The sequence below is a fragment of the Aplidium turbinatum genome, chromosome 17 (assembly GCF_918807975.1).
Source record: "Aplidium turbinatum chromosome 17, kaAplTurb1.1, whole genome shotgun sequence".
Taxonomy (NCBI): Eukaryota; Metazoa; Chordata; class Ascidiacea; order Aplousobranchia; family Polyclinidae; genus Aplidium; species Aplidium turbinatum.
In genome coordinates this window covers 18,269,151-18,282,619 of record NC_137488.1, presented here as the reverse complement: position 1 = coordinate 18,282,619, position 13,469 = coordinate 18,269,151, and the positions used below count along the sequence as shown (strand labels likewise).

Here is a 13,469-nt window from a genome sequence, read left to right as displayed (position 1 = left end):
GGGATATCACACTTTCACGCTTGGATTATTCCATCTGTTGCTACTACATAATTGGACAGTGCAGAGACGCGTGATAAACTTTAGGGTACATATTATGCTTGCTGCCCTGAATTGATTCGTGGCGTATTAAAATAATTTCTCGCTCTCTAAGTCTCCAGAGTCAAGCAAAATTAATTATTAAACAGTTTGCCACACTTTTAATTCAACTTTATGTTTGTTGAAACGATGCAAAGTAGAGTCTTTTTTTAGTCAGAAGCTTTCGAGAGCTGGGCACGCGCCTCTGGAAGCCTTGTGGCGCAACAAATAATCTTTATGGAGTAACAAAGGTCACAAATCAGTCACGCCAGTTCCAAATTGAACATTACATCACATATTGTCGAAACAACGTAACTGTAAACCATTTGCCAAATAAATTCAGGCACAGCAAAGTCAGAAGTGAGTTGTCGCCACTTAACCTTCTTTTTTGGAAAGAGTATAATGTGAAGCTTAGTCTTTGCGGATTTGAACCCCGGAATGAAGCCAGATTATCATAGTTGATACATTAGTTCGAAGTTTGCCACTTGTCGCTTACATCAGTCTTGCTTGCTGGTAAAGTATCCAATAAATCCGCTCAAGCAGAGAAAGCTGTAGTTGTATCAAGGTCATTAAGACAAACATATCAAGTGCAGGCCGCAAAGCCACAGTTGTACGATCTTCCGTTATTTATTCACAGTCAATTGCTTGTCCTTATGTTATTTGTCGCATAACGTTCGCGTTTTGTCGCTCCTACCTTATTGTAGACTTTTGATATGTTTGGCATATATTGCTCTTCGCTGTGGTGGTCAGAAATAAAACAAAATGAACTACAAGCAATTCGATTTCAAATCATATTTCAGAGGAGAGAGAATGAACTTGCATTTGAGTACTGTATTCTTTTATTATTATGTATTTCATTTAGACATTGTGAACAAGCCATTCCATGATGACTGGGTTACTAGTCGCTGTAGTTCCCAGCGTCTAATTTGCAGGGGGAACCAAACCGGTGTTGACCAAACCAGGGCCTCCGAGAGAAATCATGACTGGTCGGGAAACAATACTAAAAGTGGGCCCCAAAAAAACATTTTTCAGCAAAACTACAAGTAACGAATTTGTATCATGCCTTGCATCATGTGTCTTAAGCCGAACTTGGCTACTTTCCTCATCGTGAAATGAAATTCCTTTAAAGTTTTGATTTTAAACAGCGTATATAAGTTATTTATATGAAAAAACTTCTTTCAATATGAAAATCAACAAAATCCCTCGACTACACTTGCAGCAAAATTGCCATTGTTGCTCAATATTTTCTCTTGAAAGAATCGCAGTGAAGTTATATGATGTGCACATCTCATACATGGTGCCTGGCCACGGCCGTTGGGAGGAGAATTTAGGCCCCGTACCAAAACGATTCTCTGGCCCCAAATAAAAACTTCCAGGAAAAGTGCACCATATCCAAAGAATGCAGTAGATTGTGCAAACTCTCTGGTGTTTGGGCAGTGTGGGCGTGTTTTCTGATGAATTCTTGTCTGTTTGTTGTGTGGAATCCTGGAAGAGCCCCTTTTGGGTCGGTGATAACATCTCCTTCTTTGACAAGTCTGCGTCACTGCGTCTGCGTTGGTTCCAGTCATGTTGTGAATCCAAATTGTTATAGGTGGTAATTTTAGTATAACCTACAGTAGATAGAGGAAGAATTGTAAACACACAATGTGGGCAATGAAAATAGCTCAACAAAGCATTCAATCGATTCCGAACCTTTTGCAATGCAGTTACGGATCACAGCATCAAATAATAAAGATTTTGCAAGGTCTAATTTGATGCACAACATGCATAAACTGTTCACTCGGTTTTGTGTCGTGATGGAGCGTAAACAATTCCTACAAATTTCTGTGTGCTAAAACCACGTTTTCAACTCGCAACCGTTGGAGGTACAGGTCTACGTAACAAATTTTCAGAGCAACAACAATATTTGGAAAAGTGTTTCGAAAGTTGCAATCAACTATTTCCTTGAATAGATATCAAGGGGTGATGCGTTCCGGTTTGCAGCTCGATTTTGCTGGATAGCTTTCTTTCAAAAGTAGCCTATCAACTCATCCAAAATGTCATTGTTGTACAACTTGTTTAAATTTGTTCCACATGCCTGCAACTACACATCAGACATACAAGGATATTTCCATTGGACTTTAAACTTATCGATATCTTTGAGTTTGTTGATACATTTGTGAACAACCTACCAACAGCTAGCAAATCCTTTGCAACATAGTGTACAGTAGAATAAATTTCGTTTGTAAGATTGAGCTGGTGAAGCGGGGTTGTTGGAGCGTTCCGTCCCCAGAAAAATAAAATCTTTTTTCAATTCATAGCTCCTATAAAAAACGCTTGCGAGTAGCCTACTTTCCAGCTTTCTGTAACTTTGATTACATCTTCCTTTAACTTCATTAAATTCATCAGCTTATTGTCCATTCATCGTCGTCGTGTGAGCCTCCTCTGGGGCCGAAAAACGTAGCACAGTTCTAAATCGCTGCATAAATAGGTTAGTAGAGTGAACCTCGCTTCGGACTGTGATCTACATAATGCAGAAAAGCACAGGTTTGAAACTGCTCAGGTAGGCTGCTTGGAAATGGGATAACTTTCTTTAGAATTTCCTATCTGACTTGGCTGCAATTGAAAATGACATAAGCTTAGTCGATCAATTAGACTACTCAAAAATGATATAATATTTGGACAACACTGCACACCATGAACTCCAGCTGTAGTGCATTTAAGCAATGACATCCATAAGCAAAAAATAGGCAAGAAGGGTTTACTTCCTTCAATCTTGCTTGGACATTTTTCCAAATATGTTGGATCCATTATCATATGCCTGACAAACGAGGTTTTCATGTCAAGATACAGTTGGTCAAGCAAACATAATACACGCTTAGCCAAAGCAGCACTAGTTTTCAAGTTAGAACAAGACAAAACGTTCAGTGATACAGAGATCAGCAGGCTTAACAGCAACAGACTTCACGTGTTGAAGCAGTCTAACATACCCGGACTCAATACGAGAATGGTTTATTCTTGATAAGAAACAAGTAGCATGTACAATGATCGAAATATACTTGTAACTACGCATTTAATTCAAACATTTGTTTATTTTTAAGTTGATAAATTTTTATTTTAGTAATAAAAATGGGCCCTCCTCAAAAGTGACAAAACGAAAAACTACTCGTTTTTCCTTTACAATGTTATTCTAGGGGGGAAAGCAGCCCGACTTCTCCCCCCCCCCCCTCTCGGAGCCACTGGACCAAACCCCATTTGTGCCTTGTAAAATTATAACAAACAAAAACAGAAGAGTAACCGAATCCGAGAGAAACACAACATCAAGGAAAACGAGAGAATGGCAGCTGAAAGAAAAAAAGAAAGAGAAACGGTTTGTGAGGTCACAATTGAAGAGAGTAAAATAAGAGCGATTACGGTTTGTTACGGTTGGATTTTAAACCAACGAAATGCTTAGAGGCGAGCCTGGACTTCAAACTTACTACGTTGGACTTTGTTTTGAAAAAGGGCCCTTGAGAAAGAAGATCTATTTCTTTCGCTGTCTGTTCAATCAGTTGCCGAACAGAATGGTGTAGGTAGGCAAGAAATGTCAGCAGATACAGGTTTGGTTTGTTAGTGGCAGTGTGCCAGTGCTCAAACTCTAATGAAGAATTAGATGAAAAAATGCTTCGTTAGCTGTTTCTGTCCTATAATTAGTTTGAGGTATCTTCACTATGTTGCTAGTTTTATTTTCTATAACGCATCTTATTTGATGCAACTTACCAGAATGAATACATACATACCAGAACTCAATCAGGCTACAATGGACGAGCCAGTTCAAAACCGTAACTCACAGAAAAAGATAACCCATGTTGATGCGCAATCTGCTTCAAGCAAATTTAGCGACTGAATAATAACAGAATCAAAAGGCGTTTTGACTATTAAGTCTCTCGAGAGTCAGGAGATTGGAAACCACTGCATTTTAGTCAGTCAGGCTTAAATCAAATAGGATAAATTATAGTTGCAAATTTTTTTATTTCTTACTAATGATGTTTCAAATAAATTTAGCATAACTAGGTAATTATTTTTGTGTAGATTTATTGATCATTATTGTCAATCATACGCCGCCATGGCACAACCTGTCCAGAAAGTTTTCAGATCTGCTCCACAAAGAAGTTTTATCAAACCATCAAGTCCCGTATGCAAGCGTTTGTTTGACTTTCCTGACCCTTTTGTGACCAAATGCATGTTGCAAGAGATGGAAAACTCGGAATCACGCAGGTTGGAAGTGATGTGGAATTTCGACGCAAAAATGCTGAGCGGCGACGAAACTGAGGCGAAGAACCCCGCGGAAAGATCCGCAGCCGAGCCGATGTCATCCAAAAAGCCAAGATATGAATGGGAATTTCAGAATCGTGAAAAAGTTCCCAGCTTTTACACACGCCCTTTTCATCGTCATCACTCAGAAGCAAGACACCTTCAAAATGCTTGTAGAAAACCCCAACCTACCCGTATTGCAAAACTCTTTCAAGAAGTAATGGATAAGCCTTCGCCTCTTAGAAATAGGGACGAAAATGTCAGCCCCGGAAAACCAACACCCATGAGACGAGTTGCTTCAAACAAAAGAGTTCCAAAGTTTACGAGTCCACCAAAAAATATGTCCAAAGAGTTGAACACATCCTTCGCGCGTCTTGTCCCAGCACTGAGAATCCCTTCACCCATTAGCCCCCAAATAGCAAACCCCTTTCCTGCCAACCCCCAAATGGGATCTACACTGTCTTCGTCGACATTACCGCAAGAAGAACATTGTCATTGCGTTCAAAACACATGTTCCAGTGAAACTGAGAACGTGAGGACATCCAATCAAACTCAACCTGAATCGACTCCAACTCTTCAGTCCATGACGTCAAAATCGTCAACATCCCGTCAGTTGTTCACCTCGAAGACCAACAAAAAGCGGTTGGCAGAAGAAAGACTGAGCAAGCAGCCAAAAATAACAGGTGAGTGTTTGTTTAACGTGATGTATTGACTTGAGAAGCGATTTACTTCGCAAAAGAAAAACATAACTTCAGCTATTCTACGTTTAGGTCGGTTTTCAGTTAACCATTAATCTGATTGTGCTGTCACCTAGTGTAGCACTGTCAGCTGTGTGCCTGGCTGTGGAAATTGTGTACATATATCGCCAGTTCATTAATTATTTATCATGTGAACGTTTGAATTTAAAGGTGTAGCTTTCCGATAACAAAAGCATTATTAACCTAGGGCTAGCATTTTACAAAGCGCAGTCGGAAAATTTAAACGTATTGGATTAGCAAATCCCAATTTTACAGACCTGGTAGAGAATTTACAAAGTTTACTGCTTTACAAATGGCTTTTGTTACCCGAAATTTACCTTTATTTGGATGCGCACAAGGTTATGCTTGATTAAAGCGATTTAAATGTAAAAGTCTTTTTACATTTTAAATAGATATCATGTTATCACCAAGTCGACTCCTATCTTGATGTAAATATATATTTGCAACTTGTAATAAATCCTCAATTTTTTTGACAGACATGATCCCACAAAGAAAACTTCGACAGAACTCCAGCAAGCGAAGGCGGTCGTCAACTCAAGACACAGAATTTGTTTCCGAAAATCAATGAGATTCTTTTCTCAATATTCTTGAAAGGTAAGTTGTAACTAAATTTATGACTGGGGTTTCTTGCCCAGCCAGCAAATCAGTATTTTTACATACATTCTACGTTTGCAAACGTTCGGTTAGTCAAAAATAAACTGATTTGCCGACTGAGCTATCTGTGCTTGCTAGAATGCAAGGCCCGTTGATGAAACGGGGCACTTTTAAAATCAAACACAATTATCACAAGCAACACTTGCATGCAGCTGAGCAAAGGAAACAGTGGGCCTAACAAAACCTTTGCTCTCATTCAAGAAATGGTCTGTGATATTGAGCATATAAACCGTTAAGTTCATTTCAAGGCCCAAGAAAATCATGTTTTGTAATCTCAGTGTAAAGGGAGTGGTGCAATCTATCGCTAATTAGTTTCGCGGCTAATTACTGAAGCTGGCGACCACGCAGCCTAAGTTCCCAGCGAAACCCATGGGAATATTCAGCAAAACATTGTCAATTGGCGACACCGTTAAGTAGGTGGCATTCACTAACGTGAGGTGATAGTGAAAAGCATTAAAACACTTTTTAAACGTCTCCTCGTATAATCTTTCAACACAAAGAGTGGACCACATGGCAATCAATGGATATAAAAGAATTCCCACCTGGATGTTCATGTTAGGAATTTGCTTCCGTTGTACACATTGGAATGCTTTGGCTCCCAGATGTGGGAAAACATTTTGTTATTATTACTTGCGTGTAAGTTACACGCAATTGTTTGCCCAACCAAACTACCTGAAAAATTGTTCAGTGTTGCTGACGTAGTAACGCACTGTTTTGTCACAAAGCGTGTGATAATAAAACAACTATGATTTCGAGAGAGATGGTAGCAAAATTTGACCGGAAATCGCTCGCACATTCCCTATGGTTGTACGGCTCTTGACGCCTTTGTGTAAGGCAGGATCGATGGCTGCGAAATAGATCGACACCAATGTATTATGAGCGAACAAAGCGCACTGTGTCGCCACTGCGCAGCCAGGTGTCTATCCTTTTGTGTTGTCCATTTGATTCTTTCAACTGATTTACCCTTTTTCTGCCTGTTCTGATTTAAACCCTTTGTTTCTTTTTTCATGGCAGTGTTTACTTTGGTTAAATATTGATCCTGGGTATGGCGCTTTTAGTTTGTAAAGGATATTTGTTACATTCACTAAAACTTGATTTTATTGTTGCAGAGTTTATGCCGAGGCCAAAAAACCGAAAACTGTCTCATCGTTCAAAACACTGCCTTTTCTCAACGAAAGCCATCTTCCTGCCCGTTCGAAGAACTTACAACTGCCAATTCTGTTGGTGTAACTTCAATTTCACAATCATATTTTAGCCAATGGAAATCACGTTCCTTTGGCGTTTCGTGACGAAATCAACTAAACACTGAATTTCAAAGCAAAGGAAAACCATTGCTGTTCCACTTTTATCTTTTATTGCTGCCATAGTTCTATAAATCATATTGTGAGTAGAATAATTAAAATCAAGCATTGCAACTGTATTCTGATGAACCCGTTTGTTCTTTTGTTACACAACTATGTTTCCATGTAAAATGTAAACACAATTGATTGAGTTCGCTTTTAGCAGCATGATCGTTGCTTACTTCACAATGTACTGTAGATACTAACGACCTGTTTTAGCCTGATGCATCAGGCTAGAACAGGTCCTTAATATCTACATTATGAATTAAACACTATCGCTATTCTGCTGTTCTTATAATCTAATGAAAAATAACAACTGGAACCTCACAGCTGTCAATAAAAGCAGCAGAGTTATTTTTGATTCGATGTGTTGTGATTAGTAATCTGGGTTTTTTTTCCGCTGGGACTGTTTGGTCATTTGTCCTAAATGACTTGAAAAAATTCGGTCATTTTTATTCACTTTTGGTCATATATAGTCAATTGACTATATATTTTTGCGGACATTTTGACCGAATTGACTATATTTTCTTCGGACATTTTGCTAAAAAATCGGTCAATTACCGATAAATGACCGAAAAAAAAAACCCTCACTGGATGTTGTTTATTTTTGATTTTGTCTTATTTTGTGATGACGTCTTTGACAATGTTGTTACATGTTTCGAATTGTTTTTGTTGTTCGCGCAATATCATAATGATGATGACTTAAACGTGAATAAAAATAAAAAAATATCTTGATTTGGTCAAAGCTTTACTCAATGAAAAGACAATTCAAGCTGCAACAAAATCTTATCTTTAAAAAATTCAACTTCTGGAATGTGTACTTTTGTACCAAAGTATACGATCTCGTCAACTGCAGTAATTGATATGAAATATATTAATAACTCTGCTTCTTTTGGCACAGTCTCTCAACCGCGGAATATTCACTACATTAATAGATAAACTAACTACAGCAGGAAAAATTAATTGCACCACAAATACTTGAGATAAATGTTTGAAAAAAACGTTGGGAGTAAATTTATCTTAAAAAGTCAACAAGAGGTAACAGTGGTCAGAGAATGAAAAAATCTGGAGTAGAGATTGCTGTAGCTTATCATAAGCTACAGAGTCAGTTAATTTAGGTTTGATACCTTGGCTGGATAAGTGATAAGGCGGTAGCTTTCCAATCGTGCAATCCTGGTTCGACACTAAGGCATATTAAAACAAAAATACTTTGTTCCGTTTCAAAATTCCTTGTCTTAATTTCGTTTCGAAATAATTTCTGAGTGAAGAATGTCGTTTGTTTCAACTTCAAAAAGTTTGTATCGAACAGTCCTATTCGACACCCGGCTTAAGCTGGTTATTTAAAAACAACGCTCACTTCTACCCATGGTGTAATAAATTGGGTGAGCGTAGTTGCTGAAGGAGAAGGCGGCCAAGAGAAAGGAACTGGCCACCCTACTTCGTTAGTCTGCGTTAGTGTCAAAGGCTTAGTATAATGAGAACCTTATCTGACCAATTTGGTCTGGTCCGGACTTACTGAATGTATAAGAATGGCAGAGTATCGTCCCCCGCTTATTAAGCCCAAAATCGTCCGGTTCCGGGGTGCGGATAAGCGGAGACTACTGTATTACGACACATACCCAGACAGCAAAATCCGTCATTTTTCCAGACGTTGAATTAATGTAAAAATGACGGATTTTGCTGTCTGGGTATAGGCTACAAGCCTAGAACTACCTTTTCATTGCATGTACTTGTACTGAGCAGTGTAGGCCTACACTTAAATAAGTACAAAGACACATTACTGCCAAGGTGGAGAACCAACATCAGAGACATGGGCATAACAAAAGCGGTCTTACTAATACTAGAGTCATGATACAGATGCTTCCAAGTGGAGTCAACAAGTAATCGAACCTCTTATTTTGATACGAGATACTCAAAGCTGACACGTTGCAATCTTAGCACATTATTAAATAGATAAGGCGTTGTTTGCACATAACACATTGTTAGCACATAAGTGTAATTATTCACCAACACCCGCTGGTTGACTTGTGATTGCAATAACACTCCATGCTTATCAGTTATTGATTAGTTTATTTACTGCGATGCGAACACATTTCACCACGCCGGTAACTTATTTTCCAACTTGCGGTTTGGTAAGGACGATCCAAGACAGCAAATCAACCGTTTTTTACATTGATTCAACGTCTGCAGTCAAAGATATTATTTGAAATGCTGACACAGCAAATCTGACATGTTTAGTAAGCTGTTTTTGTCCTCCCTACAACCCAAGGATTGCTGGTTTGGTTTTGAATCTTTATCCTCAGACTGACAAAGCCTTGATAGGGTTATTCCTGGTAGTTTCGCAGAGCCTACTTGTAGAGGCTCTTGGCGCAGGGCCGGTTACCGAGACTAGCAGAGTGAAGTTTTCCGATTGTTGAAGTGTTGTTGCGGGGGAATTATTCTATTCACTAGGTGCCGCTGAATGGAGAGCAGTCCTGGAATGCGTTGCTCAAGCGCACACCCCGAGAGTCGAACCAGCGCGGCGTGATCTTGAGCCGTCAAGAGCTTCTTGTAACTTCTTGTAACCGGCCCTGCGTCAAGAGCTTCTACAAGTATGCGAAACTACCAGGAATAACCAATCAAGGCTTTGTCAGTCCGAGGATAAAGATTCAAAACCAAACCAAAGACCGTTGCTTACTTCACAATGTTAAATACGAACAACCTGTTTTAGCCTGATGCTGCGAGTTCGCTGCGGTAATAGCGGCTTGCACTAGCTTTCGGGACACAGTTTCCTAGTCATGTGCTATGACGAAATCACGAGCTTTGTTCCATCATAGCACATGACTACGAAACTATGTTCCGAAACCTAGTGACAAACCGCTACTGCCACAGCGAACCAGCAGCATCAGGCTAAAACAGGTCATTTGTATGTAGCCTACATTCGCGAAGTACTTCTACGGTGTTCTAAAACAATAAAAGTTATTTTTTATGAAATAATGCTTGTTTTGCATGGCGCTGTACCCATTTCAGATATATGTTGCTCTCAGCGGTTTACAAAGGAGACAGTGTCAGTCTAACTCTAGTCCGTGAACAACTTGAAGCCACTGCTTTAGCATTCAACTGCAAAACGCTGTCAATCTTTGCACCAATTGATCACTAAGGTTTATGGTTTGAAAATGCTGACTTGAATAGCTTTACATGTATGCAATTCTTAACATTTTATTTTTGAACAAGCGCCGCTAAGGGTAACCAATAGCTTACATCAGATACAGCTTACCTGTAGCATAAGTGAAAATTGAACAACTAGAATTCTTACAGAAAGTTACTAAAAATACTCCAGATACAAATCTTCCCTCTGAAAAGGGCAGAAACTTAGTAATACGAGGGATTATAGGCCGTTACGGATAGTTATCGAAAGAGATCACAATCGTATGAATTTGTTGTTTACGAAAAATTTTCCAAGTTGTGGATTTGAAAAGTGACATGCGTTACACACCTGTGCGTGATTTTGTATTTGTGAAAAATTAGAAGTATCGTTGAAAGGATGTGGTGTAAAAGTTGCTACTTTTTTATAGCTATAAATCAGTAAGTTTTCTTGAAACTTTCAAGTTATGATTTTCTTTGTCACTACTAGTCAAGAAATGTCACGTCTATTGAATATCAACTACAACAGCAAAAACCATTTCAATAACCGAAAGTTGCACTTGTAAGCACCACTCTTTCTATAGTTGTTCACCCCTGGCCGGCCTGTCAAAGGTCAATCAACTTCCTCCCGCTATTTTTGGAACTAAACCGGGGCATTTATCACGTAGGTGAAAGTTGCAAACTAACATTGCTTCGTTCTCGCCAGACGTTCCAACGATAAACAATCACGAGTTTTGTTAACCGAGTTGAAAGATGTAATTCAACTGCTGGAAAAATACATTTAGAAATACGTCGTATCGACGCAAAATTATTTGTAATTTGTTTAAATTTAAGCTTCTTCATGATGAAATCCTTGTGACAGGAGCGATCTATGAAACTACAGCGAAAGGTTTACTCCCTGTTATAGAGATCGTCTTGGTTTACTCACTAACTATATAGATCAGTTAGCATTGCCGCTGACCATACGCTAGCCATTAAGGTTTTCCAGTCAACAAAATTATTTTCGACAGTCGAATGTAGGCTATGCAAGAATTGAAAATATTTCGTTTCTTTGCGAGAGTGAAATCAAGAGGATACCAGCACCAATCTCGTAATGCAGAAAGCGGGTGACAACTACTATTGAGGCTTAGATCTAAACAAGCTCGGTGCTAAAACATTTCGACAATTTTTGAATGCAAGTTCCGTTTCGAAACAATTTTTGTGTCCCTTAATTTTGTTTTCAAGTAAGTTTCATGCAAAGAATTTTGCTTCCTTTTGAACTTTATTGCAGTCGATAATGAGAAAAGCGCTTTCATGTTCGGATATAGTCACGCTTTTGATGCGGGGTTCAGCTCAGAAAAACTGCCTTTGATACCTCTTTCGACGGCATGGGAACGATGTAAGAATGGCAACTTGTCTGGGTGGGTTGTGATGGTTAAAGTAGTACAGCTAAATAGACTACTGTAGTAGATGAAATAATTTTTTAGTTGTTAACTTAAACTGACTTAAATTGAAACGCAAGTCATAAAAAACGAATAAGGTTAATGCTAAATCTGCTTCAGCAATGCTTTGATCTGCTGAACGATCAGCGTGGGTACCAATTAAGACGTACTTTGATCAAGCTTGGCAATCCAACCTTTGATCGCAAGATTAACCCAGGCCTCAAATCAGCAATAAAGTTTAAAAACTATTCCAGCAGCAAACTGCATATCGTTTTTTTTACGTTCATTCAACGTCTTCAAACTTAACCATTTTTTTTGAAATACTTTAGATGATGAAAAACTTATTGCACTAAAAAGCAAAACCTTAGCAAGCAAGCGCCCCTCTGGCATGCAAAAGGAGGGGTCCTTTGAAGTTGTGCTTACCTCCAACACAAACCTTAAGTTGTTGCGCGAAGTTTTTATTGAATTTTTAGGCTTCACTCAAACAGAAGCTACACGTTGATAAATATCGCCCCAAATAACATCCTTTTGGTAAATATTCCTCAGGAAAGATTGAACTATTCAAGGGGGTATTTGTGGGGAAATCTTTACCGGGGGAAATATTCTTCCAAAGGAAGATTTACCGGGGGAGGGGGGTGCTGATTACCCTTTAATTTCCATGTAGCCTGAGAAATTATTTTCAAGCCAAATACTTTAATCCGTTTATAAACGTTGAAAAAAGTTGTGAAACCGCATTTTTCCTGAACTGGCAATGTTGTATTTCTGAATTTTCTGTTCCTAAAATTGGAAGCCAAATGAGAGTCTTTTGACAATTTTGTTAATTGGCAATTAATGTTGCCGAATTGTGAAATAAAGTAATAAGTTTTTTTCATGGTTATATGTTTTTCTTATATCAGAAATAATTTTATTTTAAAACAAAAAAATGATATGCATTTGAAAAATTACTGTTGCTAAAGGTGATCAAGCAACTTAGCATAAAACAATAAAAAAACAAGGATGTTTAACTATACCGTACTAGTGCCTGGCGAGCATGTGACCCAAGAGGAGGGTGGTGGCAAAAACAACCACCACTGTCATAAAACTTGGAATGTGGATAAAACTTCCCTAATAAAAATCCCCGGGTAACAGAAAAAAAAATCCTTGACAAATGCACCTGTCGGTCTTGCTAAACCGTGGTAAGACAACTGGGCATGCAGATGGGTGAGTAGCCTACTAAGCAACAATAGGCTACTTGTGCCTGGGTTTTACGCAACCAATGTAACCCAAACATTTTTACATACAATTTATTTTGGTCCTAACATTAACAGCGATCAATGTACGACACATTTGCATGGTAAAACGTGTTTGACCAATCTCAGCACTCAAGTTTTTACATTTCAAGGTAGTCTCCGTATCGACAATATCGCGGACAAGTGTGCCAGAACCAAAGCTATGTTCCTGGTCATGAAAACCGTTAGTGAAAGTGATAACAATATGTCCGGTAAACTTTTGCAAAATTTCTTATTAACGCATCGCAAAACGAGTTCTTTAACAATATCAAAGCTAGAACATGCTTTTTATGAACGGTTTTACAACTGCAATTTGTCGGGAATGGGATATGACAGCAACATCAAAGCAATGTGTTCAAACTATACATGATTGTGAAACTCGTAATACAAGAAAAAAGGAGTCCAGTGGATTACCCAGTGCAAACTTTTCAGTTGGCAAAAATGCGTTCTTTTTATATTTCTTCAACGCTTGCAAATGTTGAATCTATGTAAAAAGAACGAGTTTCGTTAGATGGACCGTGACTTGTAGCATGCACTGCTCTGAAGGTTAACCGCTTC

The 13,469-nt window shown here is 38.6% G+C and overlaps 1 protein-coding gene across 1 annotated transcript; it reads left to right on the top strand.

Annotated features, from left to right (window-relative positions):
- Positions 1 to 4,080: 4,080 nt before the first annotated feature.
- LOC145786564 (uncharacterized) lies at positions 4,081 to 8,061 on the top strand. Its single transcript, XM_082598242.1, has 3 exons — positions 4,081 to 5,030; positions 5,582 to 5,699; positions 6,869 to 8,061. Exons 1-2 carry the CDS (start codon positions 4,160 to 4,162, stop codon positions 5,671 to 5,673), a joined length of 963 nt encoding a protein of 320 aa, XP_082454368.1. The 5' UTR covers positions 4,081 to 4,159; the 3' UTR covers positions 5,674 to 5,699; positions 6,869 to 8,061.
- The last annotated feature ends 5,408 nt before the right edge of the window (positions 8,062 to 13,469 follow it).

Coding starts and splice junctions, on each gene's coding strand:
- LOC145786564 (XM_082598242.1), top strand. CDS start 4,160: ATGGCACAACCTGTCCAGAAAGTTTTCAGATCTGCTCCACAAAGAAGT. Junction 5,031..5,581: donor CAAGCAGCCAAAAATAACAG/GTGAGTGTTTGT, acceptor TTTTTTTGACAG/ACATGATCCCACAAAGAAAA.